This window comes from Archocentrus centrarchus, unplaced genomic scaffold (assembly GCF_007364275.1).
Source record: "Archocentrus centrarchus isolate MPI-CPG fArcCen1 unplaced genomic scaffold, fArcCen1 scaffold_29_ctg1, whole genome shotgun sequence".
Classification (NCBI taxonomy): Eukaryota; Metazoa; Chordata; class Actinopteri; order Cichliformes; family Cichlidae; genus Archocentrus; species Archocentrus centrarchus.
Window position 1 is genome coordinate 1,800,873 of NW_022060258.1, and position 15,639 is coordinate 1,816,511.

Sequence of the window (15,639 nt, forward strand, 5' to 3'; positions counted from 1 at the left end):
AAAGCCTTGAGGATGGATATGAAATAATTTTTCCACTGTAGCAGGTTTAGATGGGAGTGCCATACAGCACTTCAGTGTGTGTGTGTGTGTGTGTGCTCACCCCATATGGGGTTTCTTTGAGTACGATAGTGAGACAGAAGCAAGTGTCTTGTTGTGGATGATGAAAAAGTGTGTGGAACACTTCTCAAGCAAAAACCAACAACATCAAAGTTCACCTCAGAAGTGCACACAAGGCGCTCTGAACCTACGACGTAACCTGACGTGTGCCTCTAAAGAAGTGTAACTACACATCTGGTGCCGCCCAGAACAATTGTGATTGGCTTGATCAGCACTGCCGAGTCCTCTTGTGCATTTCCGGTTACTTTTCGCTGCCGTGTGTGAATTCGTCAGTGAGAGAATAACCATCAGGAATAATAATCAAAGCATCAATATAAGGACTCACAAATGTCATCAAATTCCTGGAGGGAGACTGCTGAAACTATCTCCCTGTTGATGTCTCATGATGTTCATGTTTGTCCTTAATATTGCACACATTTAGCACGTAGTGCTGCTGTCTTGTGAACAGTTGGTGGCTGAATACAAATTTTTAAATGGTATCTTTTGTCAAGTTCTTATTACGCAGTAGTCACTCTTGCACCTTGAATATTGCACCTGACAAAGTATGAAAAACTAAAACTAATACTAAAACTAACGATAGCTAAACTAATAAAAACAAGCAAAACCACTCTGAAAACTAACTAAAACTAACTGAAGTAGAGGAAAAAAGTTAAAACAAAATATAAATAAACAATAATGTAAAATACAAAACTATTGTAACTTGATAAGTAGCTGGTCAAAAAAAAAGTTTTAACTTTTACTTACATTTCTTACATTACATTACTTACATTTAATTCATGGCGTCTGCAGTTACAGTATGGAACTGTCCAAAAAATGATGTGGGCTTTATAGATAATTGGGAAAGTTTCTGGGAAAATACCTGGTCTTGTTAGGAGAGACGACATCCATCCTACTTTGGATGCAGCTCTCATTTGTAGAAATCTAGCCAAATTTGTTAAACCCTTCAAAATGTGACTATCCAGAGCTGAGACCAGGAAGCAGAGTTGCAGTGTTACACGCCTCTCTGCAGCTTCTCTCCTCCTGTCATCCCCCTAAAACCCCATCCCCACAGAGACTGTGTCTGCTCACAGACCACCAAAACACAAACCAAAAACCAGCAAAAAAACAATGTAACAATGTAGCATCCTTAACTGCACCAAAGAGTAAAACTGTTAAATGTGGATTATTAAGCACTACGTCTCAAAAAGTGCTTTGAGGCGACTGTTTGTTGTGATTCAGCAAATAAAACTAAATAAATAAAACAGAATTGAAATGAACTGTGTGCCCTGACCTGATGTCTGAAGGAAGATTCGTTGGTCTTGCAATTTTCATTTATTTATTCATTGCAACCATTGTTTTCAGTTTTTTATAGTAAGTGTTCATTTGACAACTGAAAGACTGATGTTGACCTCTCCCACCATTACACTAGAAAAGTCCAGGCTCACTAAAATCTGTAATAGCTACGTGAAACATTGTATTTTTAAAGTACACTAACAGATATAATGATGAAGAGATAAACAGTGTTTTTTACTTCACCTGTCAGTGGTCATAATGTTATGCCTGATCAGTGTATAAGAGGGACAGCTCATATTGAGCAGTTTAGAGAAGTTAGAGAGGCAAGGTTGATATAAAGGACACGTGCAGAGGAGGGATCGTCAATATACTGGACAAAGGATGTCAAAGATGGAGCTGTCAGGAAGAAGGAAAAGCGCAAGATCTCAAACAAGGTTCATGGATGGAGGACATGCCGAGAGCTGGTACAGGATGCTAGGGATAGGGTGAAATGGAGGCAGATGATCCATTGTGGTGACCCCTAAACAGAGCAGCCAAAAAAAGAAGATGTATTATATGCAGACAGACATATCACATATATAGATGCAGACATATTATGCATAGTAGACTCAATACAAACCACCCAGATAAGATATAACAAACAAACAATGAGCATAAAGTGCAATGTGGTAGACATGTGAAACACAGTACTAGACTGAAATGTGTCTACATGCTCTGTATGGGAGGTTCTGTAGTGCCTGCTAGAGATGGAGGGGGGGGGGGGGTGAACAAACTTTTGTCTAGGATGTGAAGGATCTCTGATGATGTTTGCTGCCTGCATGCTGGTTCTTGAGGAGTAAGATACAGCCACTTAGAGTGGACAGCTGGTCATGACTGTGGCAGATCCTCAGCTGTATTAAGATCCCCTGAGACAGTGATGCAGTCAATGCAGCCACAGTGGTAATATCCCTGTGGGTAAACAAGTTGTAATGCCTTGCCTTTCCACCGGGGGAGCAGCCATAATGGGAGCTCATTAATTAACAGCCTGCTATATTCATGAATTTTAAATCTGCTCAAGGCTTCTGTAATTATCACAGTATCATAATGCTGAACCTTTAGGTATATACGCAATATTTCCAAGTATTTGCTTGTCTGCCTTCACATGTATATGAACTTGAGTGACAGACCATTCTTAATCCATAAGGTTTAATATGATGTCAGCTCACTCTTGCAGCTATAACAGCTTCAGCTCTTCTGGATAGGATTTCCACAGGTTTAGGAGTGTTTATGGGAATTTCTGACCATTCTGCCAGAAGCGCATTTGTGAGGTCAGACACTGATGTTGGAGAGAAGGCCTGGCTCACAGTCTCCACTCTAATCCATCCCAAAGGTGTTCTATCAGACTGAGGTCAGGACTCTGTGCAGGCCAGTCAAGTTCTTCCACACCAAACTGGCTCATCCATGTCTTTATGGAGCTGCTTTGTGCTCTGGTGTGCAGTCATGTTGGAACAGGAAGGGGCCATCCCCAAACTGTTCCCACAGAGTTGGGAGCATCAAATTGTCCAAAATATCTTGGTATGCTGAAGCATTAAGAGTTCCTTTCACTGGAACTAAGGAGCTAAACCCAACTCCTGAACACCCCCCCCCCCCCACACACACACACACACACACACACTATAACCCCCCCTCCACCAAACTTTACACTTGGCACAATGCAGTCAGACAAGTACTGTTCCCCTGGCAACTGCCAAACCCAGACTCTGTAGTTATTGACTTTGCAGAAAGTTGATGACCTCTGCGCTCTATGCGCCTCAGAATCCAATGACCTCACTCTGTGATTTTATATGGCCTACCACTTCGTGGCTGAATTGTTGTCATTCCCAATAGTTTCCATTTTGTTATAATTCCACTAAGAGTTGACTGTGGAATATTTAGTAATGAGGAAATTTCACAGCTAGACCTGTTGTACAGGTGGCACCCTAATGTTTATAAAAGCAGTCTGCATGCCTAGGTGCTTGATTTTATACACCTCTGGCCATGGTAGTGACTGGCACACTTGAATTGGATTGAATTGATTTGGATAGATGCATTATAGTGTATTTGTTTGCAGCAAATATGAACTAGAGGTTGTTCAGATCGAGCCAGATGGCAGAAAGTGATGCATACAGCCAACGAATATTGGTGATTAATGTTTCTGGCCATAAAATTTAAAAAAGATTATTTAACAGCACTGAAAATGTCATATAAAAAAATAAAATCACTCAGCACTCAGATTAGCAGTACAGTATGCATGTGTCTCTTCTGTTCTTCCTCAGTCAAATGTACAATATAGCAAAACAACAAAATTACTGGCAGAGATAATGTGACTTATCTGACTTTGTTTTTTTTACAGGCAGCTGGAGTGATATATTTTTATATAAGGCTAACGTCTTGTTACAAATTGCCGGGGACTGTGTTGATCTTTTGATTTCTGCATACACTGTGAGGTTACATGTACAAGTAAAAAGAAGGTGTAAGAGCTATTAATAGCTATGTTTTGACAGTGCAAACTGTTATTCTCACTGTAACAGGTAACTTTAATACATATCTGGTAAACTCTGTGCTGTTGCATTAAAATACAGTGTTATTGAAAATCAGGAATATGTGGTGAAGTGAAGAGCTACTGGATGGACTCAAAGTTTTGGCATCACACTCACAGCTTTGGGCGATAAGCCAACCAATGCAAATTACACACTCATTAGTGACTTTCCAAGTAGCAGCTATCACCATCATTTATGCTAATTTTTGGCATTATGTGATGCAATAAATCGCCCACCACATTTTTATTTTTAATTTTAAAATTCTCCTCTAAAAATGATATGATATTAATAATGTACTGTAATTTGTACTGTCTTTTCAATTTTGTAATTCAGTTTATATTTTTACATGTCTCCAAACACACGTACAAAGCTTAAAGTGGTTTGCGTTTAATATCCTTATATGTTCTACCATGAACAGGTCGCAATGACTTCTGTCTAAGGCATAATGATGGTACCCAGTCACAATCATACTGTCACATACTGGCTTTCCTAAAACAGAGGCATTAGCTATGTGGCAGCAGCCCTGCAGTCTGTAATGGTTAGAAGTGTAACGATAGCATCCAGTCGGGATTACACTGTCAAATTTCTGAATCTGTTTTTTTAAAAAACAAAAAGCATAAAGGTTCAATTTAATTCTAGCTATTCTGCCATATTGCTACAGCCAAGATCACTGCCACATATATCTACAGTAATGTGAAAAAATATATGCTGCCTTCCTGATTTCATAGTTTTCTGCATATTTGTCATACTTAAAGGCTCATTTTAATTTTAATATTAGACAGATATTACCAGAGTAAATACAAAATACAGTTTTTAAATGATGATTTCATTTATTAAGGGAAAAAATGCTATCCAAACCTTCCTGCCCCACTCAAAAACAGTATTTGCTTAAACAGGCCGTTCATGCTCGAAAACCCTCCAATGTGGCCAAATTAAAACAGTTTTGCAAAGAAGAGAGGGCCAAAGCCCCCCCCCCCCCCAAAAAAAATGCCCAATCCTGCCTTGATCAGTTTTTTTTTTTCCTTTAATAAAAGAAATCATCCTTTAAAATCTGTATTGTATTTACTTGGGTTACCTTTGTCTAATTTTAAAATTAGTTAAATGATCTGAAACATGTAAAAGTGTGACAAATACAGTACCAGTCAAAAGTTTGCTCACATGGGTGAGTGTCTTGAAACTTTTGACTAGTACTGTATGCAAAAAACTAACAAATCAGGAAGGGGCAAATACTTTTTCACAGCACTGTACATCAGGTAAATACAGTGGCATACAGTGATTTTTACAGAAAAGCAAACAGAGACAGTGCAGCCCGTCCACCACTACCAACACACACACACACACACACACACACACACACACACACACACACACACACACACACACACACACTGTCTAATAAGCTGGAACAGATTAAAACATACTATTTTCTGCTGCCTTCTTTTAAATGTGTTGACAGCCTCCTGTAGCTTGTTACACTCTACGTGGACATCTTCACCTCTCTGCACTCATTCCTGGGTGATGAGCAGTGATGGCATAGTTACCTTGAAAAAGTAATCCGATTACTGATTACTCCTTTAAAAAGTAACTTAGTTATTTTACTGATTACTTAGCTTACAAGTTACTTTATTAATTATTTTCAACAGCTGCCGGTGTTGTGCCCAAAAGTGATCGTCTGCCCAAAAGTGATTCAGATGTTTCTGTGTGCTTTTATGTGTAATGTTGTTCCTTATATTGGTAAATAGAGTGCAGTCAGCATGATTTATGAAGGGCTTATTTATAAAATGAAAAAATAACCTGTTTTTCAAGAATCTTTATGAGTCTGTGTTATTGTACCTACATTATAATCAATGCTCTTTGGCCACTTAAAATAACTTTATCGAACTGTGATGTTATATTTGTTGTGATTTCTGCAGCCTTCTGAGCCAGATTTCTGTTTAAAAAGACATTTTTAATGTCACTGACAGTTTTTACCTTGATAAAAAACAAACATATAAAAGCCACTTTGCCAAAAACTGATTGCAGCTTCTACCTTGTGATAGAAATGCTGTTTCTCACTCAAAATGACCTGAAATCATTCATGAGAGATATTTTTGACACATGTTTCACAGATTATTGGTCAACAAGTCATTTACAGCCGTTTAAATGCAGGCAATCATTTTTTGGGAAACACCGAAAATCACTTTTTTGGCAGATGATCACTTTTTGGCATGATGACTTTTATTGCTTTCTACCATTGCAGGCAATAAATCCCCAAAACAGTCAAAAATCTAGGTGTCATCTTTGACCCCAGTCTTAGTTTTGAAAACATATCAGAAATGTAATTAAGATCAGTTTTTTATCACTTAAGGAATATTGAAAGGGTACGAAAGTTTGACTCTTAAGACGATCTATAGACACTATTTTAATACATTTCCTCTAGAACTGAAAGGCTCTACTTTCTAGCCCCCCTAAAAAAAAATATTACTCACCTCAGCTACACAGGTTCTGCCTAAGCACAGAAAGAGAATACATATAACACCAATCTTAAAGTCTCTGCATTGGCTACCTTTGCATTGGCTTCACAATACATTTTTAGATTCTTGTTTTTTTGTTGTTGTTGTTATCAAGGCTCTAGTACTTTATATTCTACTTTGAGCACTCATACAACATACCTCATTCACCCATTTGCACGCATTCATATAAGCACTTTTTTTTCTACACATTGCTTTCTACTGGAGTTCAGTATCTTGCCCAAAGACACTTTGGCATGCAGATTGGAGCAGCCAGAGATCGAGCCACCAACCTTCTGATTAGTAGATGGCTTGCTCTAGCTACAGCCACCCCAATGTCAGAACTATAATTTGTCTCACAACAGTGTTCTGATTGCACCTGATTTTGGGTGGCTGTGGCTCAGGAGAGTGGGTTGTCTACCAATCGTGAGGTCAGTAGATTGATTCCCCAGCTATTCCAGTGTGCATGTTGTGTGTGTGTGTGCAAATGTTAGACAAAGTACTTATATATAGAAAAAAAGTTCTTGCATGAAAGTATGTGATTGTGTCAATGAGTCTTGTAGTGAAAAGTGTTTTGAGTGCTCAGTTGGAGTGGAAAAGTGCTATATAAGTATTAGTTCATTCCATTTAGCACCAGAGCACCAGCTGCTCGAACTCCTGCTGATATGCAGACCTATTGCTTTCTTTGATGAGTCCAATGGTTTCATCAGCAAATTTCTAGAGTTTAATGGCTGGGTCCTTGTGAGTGCAGTCATTGGTTTAGAAGGAGAAGAGCAGTGGTAAGAGGATACATACCTGGGGAGCCTCTGTTCTAAGTCTCGAAACTACAGAGGTGACTTTCCCCATCTTCACCTGCTGTGAGGAAGCTTGTAATTCATTGACAGATGGCAGTTGAAACACTGAGCTGGGAGAGTTTGGTCAAGAGGATTTCAGGGATGATGCTGTTGAACTTTGAGCTCAAATCTACAAACAGGATGTTAACACAACTCCCTGCACAGTCAAGGTGTTTGTCGGATGTAGTGCAGTCCCACATTGATTGCACCATCCACAGATCTGTTTGTCTGGTAAGCAAACTGCAGAAGATCCAGCAGGTTTTCTGTGAAGCTCTTCAGGACGGTCAGTGCCATATGCTCAAAGGTCTTCATGACCCCAGATGTCAGAATAACAGGCCTGTAGTCATTCAGTCCTGTGATTAAAACTGCAGTTTCTCTGTATCTAGAAGGTGGGGTTGTTGGATTAGGTTTGCAGGATATTAAAAGAAAAAACACAGCACAGTGTCAGTTGGTTTAAGATTATATTATTGTATATCACCCTGCGCAGTCTTAGTAGTGTCAGACCTTCACAACATGTCAAGATTATTTAAGTGTAAAAGTCAATATACAAGCTTTCAGATTGTCTTTGCTGAATGACGACCATCAACTTTTATATTTCAGAACCCACCAACTTACTTATCTAATTACTTTTTGACTTCCCAGCCCTGTTTGCCTCATGTTAATTCCTTATCTGAGCTTGTTCAGATGTGCTGGTGTGCCCGCTCAGACCAGTGGAGCGTTTTCGGGATCTTCGGCCAGATGAGCTAGCAGATTTATTCTGCACCACTCAGAGAGTTGCCAACGTGGTGGAGAAACATTTCAATGCCACATCTCTCACCATTGCTATCCAGGTAAACACACACTTGTGACTGTTCAAAAAATACTATAACATCAATTTCCATCTGTGATATTGAGTTGATTGCACAACAATAAAGACACCTCATCACTGAAAAATCTATAAATTGCTATACTATAATATTAAACACTATTGTCAGTATACAGTAGCTCTTTGAATTTCCACAATGGCATACATGGATCATCTTCAAGGACTATGATTAAAATGGGGGCAAAATAAAGGATCAGAAAAGCCCTTTGCGTCACTTTATTGCTTTTGCTTTTTTCTGAACTGCAGAAGAGAGACTAATTGTAGTGGCTGTGGCTCAGGAGGTGGAGCAGGCCATCTGCTAATTGGTGGTTCAATCCCTGGCTGCTCCAGTCTGCATGCCATGATACTGAACCCCAAGTTGCTCCCAGTGGGTTCACTGGAGTGTGAATGTGTGTGCAAATGTCAGATAGAGAGCATTTAGATGTAGAAGTGCTTGTATGAATATGTTGTATAAAGACATGTTGTATAAAGTGCTTTGAGTGCTCAAGTAGAGCATAAAGTGCTATATGAACTAGTCCGTTCATTCTCATGTAGGTTTCTTCCTGGGAAAAAAACATGACTGGCACAACAGACTTACACGTGACCAGTCTGAATTCAGGCTGCGCAGGCTTTGTGTCAGCTCCGTCTCCCAGTGCAGTTACATTGGTATGATTTCATGGCCAACATTCACAGAAGTAAATAACTAGCTCAAGTGATACTGTACGTGTATCATTCAGCTTGTTCCTTAAAAAAATATATATTTTAAATAATTCATACCTGTGACCTCTGACCCCAGCAGAGCCCAATTTCATGCTGTTCTAATAAACTTGGTTTAAACTTAAGTGTCTTTTGGCTGCTCTCTTATTCACAAGGGGTTGCCATAAAGGATGGCTCTGCATTATTGATTTGCCAGATTTTTACACCAGTTGCCCTTCCTCACACAACTTCTAAGGGATTTGTGTGTCCTTCTAGGCCAGGGGTCGGCAACCCGCGGCTCCGGAGCCACATGCGGCTCATTCAGGCTTAATCTGCGGCTCTGTGCGGCTTGCGGAAGTAAATTATTAGTATCCAATTGAAGTGCATTTTATTTTTGTCAGTCCGGTTTTTGTTGTAGTTTTAAATTGGAACCTTATTGTGATCTTGAAATATTAAAATAAAATCATTTTATTTATCTATTTATTTATTTTCGTTTCTCAATATATGCGTCACTCGCAGTAGCCACTACCAGCTTCCGGTAGTATTTGCGGCTCTCACTGTTTTGTTTTCCGTGGAAACTGGGTTCAAATGGCTCTTTCCAGATTACAGGTTGCCGACCCCTGTTCTAGGCTCAGAATCTTTTGCATGTTAAGCAAATGTGTAATTTACTACCCTAGCTTAGTTTAAACCTACTGCATCTTACTGTGGATTTGGTGGTAGATCATCAAGTTTCTAAAGAAATGTCAAAAAAGACAGTAATGAAATCAGCATAAAGCAGTGCAGTTACACTGAATTAAAAACTGAATATATTGAATAAAAAGACAGATCCAACATGTCTAAATCTGATAGATTTGATGATGAAGCAGTTGTGGATTTGACCTGCATTTTTGTTTTTTTCTGAACCACAGCTTCAGTGAATAGATAACACGTTTATACTGCCATCTATGTGGCAGCTATGACTCAGGATATCTGCTAATCAGAATCTCAGTGGTTGCCGATTGTTAGAAGTTGTTCGTACTGGAAAATAACATTCACGTGTATTGGACTTTGGGGATTGTTGGTGTTTTCATTGTGGCTTATTAATGCTGTTGTGTGATGGAAGCTAAATACAGAGCTGACTTTGACACCCAGACAGGCTCTCATCTCAGACTGAATGGCCTATTTTGCATAACTGTTGATATATATGCTAATATCAAAATAACACCTGGCTCGCTCTGCCTCCCTGTCAGAGAAAATTGTTTCACAGTTTAGGGGAGAAACAAACAAACAAAAAAAAAAAAACACCATAATCTTTACCTGGATATTATTTTCTTTGACTGTAAGGTGATGAGAAGTGATGATAGGAGATTAGTTGTGAAAGTTCCTGCGTTACAGCCACCACATCAAAGGAGAAGCTCCTGTAGGACACAGACACTGTTCTCTGCAATATTCCAGTCCTGTGACAAATAATATCGCACAAACAGCCTCACTGAGGCTGGATGGTGATGATAGGTTGGTAGGTGGTGAGATAAATGCTTCATTTTTCATCAGTCATTGTTGAGAAATAACAATGGGGCTCATAAGATTTTATTGATTTGTTTATTCATGCACTATCACTGCCACCTTAAAAACCTGTGGCATGCAGTCAGTTAATAAAGACAGACTGCTCATATTTAAGTCTGAAGCATTAATTAATGGTAGGACTACATTCTTATATAGGAATGGGGTCTAATACATGTTTATGGGTTGGAGGAAGTAACTATTGAAGTTACCTCAGAAAGATCAATCAGAGAGAAAGAGTCTAAATAAATATCAGCATTACTGAAAGTAGCTGTATACAAATATATGTCTTTGAGATGGTTATTGAATATTTCTTTCTCTAATCGTTAACATTTTATTTGTGAAGAAATTCATGAAGTCAGACTGTAACTAGTTAAGGTTAAAGGAATACTCGGCTCTACAGAGCTCTGACTCCTTGTCAGCCTGGCTGCAGTGCTGAAAACAAACCTGCAGTTGTTCTGATTTTCTTCAACTGGGGGTGTGGTGGTTGCCTCACAGCAAGAAGGTCTATAATAGAATAGAACTTTATTGATCCCTTGCAGGAAATTGCTTTGTTACAGCAGCAGTAGAAGTTGGTGTGAACTGTTGTTCAGTTTCCTTAACCCCCCCCCCAGCAAACCACAACAAAAAACAGTGCATTACCCGCCACAGTCTGTTAGGAGTTAGGCAGGAGAGGTCTGCAGATGTTGAAGGATTTTAACCTTCTCAGGAAGTATAATCTGCTTTGCCCCTTCTTGTACACTGCCTCAGTGTGGCTGGACCAGTCCAGCTTGTCATCCAGCTTCATGCCCAGGTACCTGTAGCTGTAGCAGCTGTGGCTGGATTGTGTTAAAGGCACTCATGAAGTCGAAGAACATGATCCTTATAGTCTCATCCGAGGAGTCCAGGTGCGATACGTCCTCTGCAGCATGTAGATGAGGGTGTCTTGTACTCCTATGCTATCTTTGAGTTATTAATGTAAATATTTCTGAATTCCAAGCTCTGATCTAATTAACTCTTTCTGTTCCCACCAGGATGGCCCTGAAGCCGGACAAACTGTGAAGGTGAGAACTTAATAATTTATCACCTTTAAATATGTCATGAGGCCTTCGCAATATTTATACACTATTAAAAAATCATTGTATTTCATTTGTGGAGCTAAACTCCTGGACAGACCAAATTATTCCATAATCTTTTCTAAATGGTTTAATCCTTTTTAGTTTGGTTGAAGGTTGTATGGAATGATTCATGTCACTTACTTGGGAGCCACAGTGAGGGGAGCGAGTCACTGCAACTGAAAGTCTAGCTCAACCCTTCTTAAAAATTGCTCTCCTTTATTATTGTCCCATTTTATTATATTAAAAAAATGCTGGTGCATATCAACTTGTATTTTGCGTAGGATAAGACAACAGTGGTTTATAAACTAGTATCACAGTGGCTATTCTACACCCAGCCTGTGTGTAAAGGTTAACAGAGACAGCTGAAATGTTAACAAAGGCTTTTGAAAACTTCTGTGCAATTATTCTCATCAAGACATTACACAAAAAGAACTTTGACAGCAAGATTTTTGCCCTACCAGATATGTAATTTTTTTTTAATATAATCTTTTTTATATATAATCTTTAGTTGCTGCTTTCAGCTATTTGGAAATGTGCTGCTGGCATCAAATTCAAAATGAGCATAGACTTTCAAAAGAAAAAAAAAATCACTTTAATATTATGTGTATTGATCTGCAAATCCTTGTGTTCTGTTTGTATTAAGTTATAATCGTTTATCCAGGGCACCTATGAGGTTCTACATATTGGTGACAAATTACAGAAAAATGATTGATCCCTACTGTGAGGGTGCCAAGTCATTCTGTTCATTCTGTGATGGAACATTTCACACTGAGTTTTTCCCTCTTGTCACCTGTCAGCAAAAATGCTGCAGATTGTTGAATTTTCTCCATTTGCTTTTGCTACGTAAGTGTTTGTTAATTTAGCTCCAAAATGCAAAAAGTTGTTCTTCAGTGAGTGCCTAAGGCAACAGTTCCACAGTTCTCTTTTTAACCTACCTCCCACTTTTTAGAAAAGCAGTCTTCACTGTGTGGAACTGTGTCTTTCTAAAATATTATTTTCAATTTTCATCTTCTTAATTGAGATAAAATGGCTTTTATCTGGAAATACAAACAAGGTCAAGGAGTTATACATTTTTGTTTTCTGTTCAGTTAGATTCTGGCCAGTGGTTAGGTTATATTTTAGTATTAGAATATCAGGAGCTCTGAAAGATTCTTGCAAACCATTTGTTGAGCGCCTGCACTGAAGGGACATCAGGGGAGTAGTGAATCAAAAAGTAATAGAGGATCTGTTGTTTCCCTCTGATACTGAACTCACTGAAGTAATCTACATATTTTATGAGATAATTTTAACACAGTGTAACTCTTGACGTGGAGACCTGTCTGGTCTTTTTATGAAAACAGATTATCTGAGCAAATATACCACACCTGCTACAGCTACTGCCTACCCCATCTATCAACTGCCTTATTGCAGTGGGGTACCTGCACACCAGCAATAAGAATGGTCCTTTGATTTAATAAGAGCAAGGCTAGCTATAAGAGGGAGGCAAATACACTCTTATAAACGTATTGCCTAGAGTTTCACAGACCCAAAACAGATCTCTACATTTTGACTGATGGAATTGGACTTCATTATGGTCTCATGGAAAATACAAGATGAATTTGTAACTTATGTGATGATGTACTACAATTTTAGAAAGTAAGCCTGATTGGTGTATATGATATTATGTAGATGGAGAGTATTTGCAGTAGTATGTAGAAACTAGACAATATTGAATGGATCCTCATACATTTTATTAGCACTGAATATGGAACTCTGAGTGATAGGAAAGATTGATGCAAAGACTACATTCACACAGTGTATTTATCCAGTGACAAAGAATTAGCAGGAATGCTTAATGACAAAAGTATTATTGGAACTGTTCTGTAAAAAAAGAAAAATCTTATATCAATCAAAAGAAGGAAATGCAGAGTCCTTAAAGCCAGGCAATCAGTTAACCGCCTTGGCTTTTTTAATTCCTCATTTCAGGTGGGCTCGAGCAGCTCGATATAGAGCTCTGTTTCCTGACCTGAAGGCAGCGTCGTGGGTCTTAAGGCATGTGCTGACCTGGTTGTTCATCCAGGGTTTCTGATTAGGGAAAACCTGAATGTTTTTGTTCAGTCACATTTCTGATACAGAAATTGATGTAGTCCAGTACTGTCCCTGTGAATGTTTCCAGGTCCCTGTGATCAAATCAGTCCCAGTCCGTATGTTTGTGACACAGTCCTGTAAGTCAGAGAGTGCATTTTCAGGCCAGGTTGGAACAGTCTCTATGCTGGGCCTGGCTTTCCGTCTGAGGGGGGGTGTATGCTGGGGTAAACAGCAGGGAGAGATGGTCTGACTGGCCAAGCTGGTGGAGGAGTATGGCTCTGTAAGTGTGCTCAATGTTGGAGTAAACATGGTCAGTGTTCTCCTCTCTTGTAGAACACTTGACATGTTGGTGGAATTTCGGGAGGTAAGCCAGATCTCGGTGATGATCGTGACACCATGGTCACAAACAGCAATTCCCAGCCAGTAATTCTACATTAGGTCATATGTTTTATGTACCATGGATCTGGTGCTGGGGAAATACAGGCTCGACAGAGGAGGCTTGTGTAGTTGGTTCTATATCTTAGCATAAGGCCGGACCTGCAGCTCCACTTCTGCTTCCTCTCCCTCTGCGATGCCTTCCAGACCCGACAACAATTCACGGAGAGCCTGACGGTCTCGCTATGCCATCTGAGATGTTGTAAGTGTAATGAAAGCCTCCCAAAACAGATATCTTATGCTGGTAGCAATGTCCACAAGATCCTGCCGTATGTAACAAATTTTCGTAGAGATGTAACACAAACTGACAAAAAATACAAAAAAGGAAAAGCAATGAGCTGCTGCATCTGTGTGCGCCACGATCTTGGTCAATTCAGGCCACTTTGGTCATGGATTGGCCTCTGAGAGCCCAGATTTTATTGTAGGGTCTTTACCTTACAATAATAATAATAATAATAATTCTAATAATAATACAAGTCGACAGTTTGTTGTGATTTGGTGCTATATAAATAAAATTTGCACAGTGACACATTATGTGTGTTAATTACTCGTGGTCATGTGCCGGTGTTTTATATGCCATACCAGCTGAAAACAAAAAATGCTGGGACCCTCTGTGGCCCTCGCTCTTGGTGCTCAGTTTTTTTTGGTTTTTGTTTGTTTGTTTGTTTGTTTGTTTTGGGTGGGGGGCTGTTTTATGGCTTTGGTGATTTCCTGCCACTTTCTCCCAACTTTTCCTGTTGCCATTATTTTGCAGACTGGTGTGGTGAGCAGACAGACCTTCAGATTACACCTTCTTTTCACCAGTACACCATTCACACTCTTGCTTAGACTACGTTTTAGTTAGCAGCTCTATTACGACAGACACGCAGATTCCTCCTATTACTATCATTGATCAGGCACCGGTATCTATCTCTCTGACACAGAAAAGAGTCACAGCACTAATTAGGAACTGGAGATTTGATACATCATTACTTAAAGAACAAGATTTCATTAATTATTTCTAAAAGGAGTAGGCAATGTATTTAGAAAATAATGATCTACCTGGCATATCACCATATGTTCTTTGGGAAGCAGGAAAGGCAGTAATGTGGGGCAGAATAATATCTTACTGCTCGCATAAGAAAAACACTGTTAGAATTAGAACAAAAAATAAAATCTTTAGAAGCTGCCTATGCTGCTTCACCACAAGAACAGATAATTAGCAACCTACAGTAATTAAGTGAAACTGTAATTAAATAAAATAATAGATATGACAATTTCTGGTGCAGAGGCTGCGTTTGGAGAATTTTGAACGTGGAAATAAATCTGGAAAATTCCTCGCTAACCAGTTAAAATTAAATGAAGAAAAAAATGACTATTAATTGTGTTAAAGACTCAACTGCAAACATTACTCATGACCCACAAAAAATAATTATTTTAAAGACTTTTTATGAGGGTGTAAACTCAATACAAATTAATCTGTCTGAGGCTGCCAGTGAAGAATTTCTTAATATAAATGTGCCAAACCTAAACAGCTCCACAACATCTCCCACATACTAAAGCCCCAGGTCCAGATGGTTTTCCTGCAGTTTTATAAAGAGGTTTGGCCTATGCTAGCACTCACTTTACTCAGAGTGGTGATTCAAATTCAGAACAATCACACACTATATCCAGATATAGCTGCTGTAACTAACATGGCGCCCTCCGTGGCAG

The 15,639-nt window shown here is 39.1% G+C and overlaps 1 protein-coding gene across 2 annotated transcripts in view; it reads left to right on the forward strand.

Moving 5' to 3' along the window:
• fhit (fragile histidine triad diadenosine triphosphatase) overlaps window positions 1–15,639 on the forward strand; it is a 324,470-nt gene that overhangs the window by 264,048 nt on the left and 44,783 nt on the right. For both annotated transcript variants that reach the window (XM_030723868.1, XM_030723869.1), the window contains 2 exons: window positions 7,954–8,099; window positions 11,362–11,391. In XM_030723868.1, coding sequence (XP_030579728.1) covers window positions 7,954–8,099; window positions 11,362–11,391 — 176 coding nt within the window. The remainder of the gene's footprint in view (window positions 1–7,953; window positions 8,100–11,361; window positions 11,392–15,639) is intronic.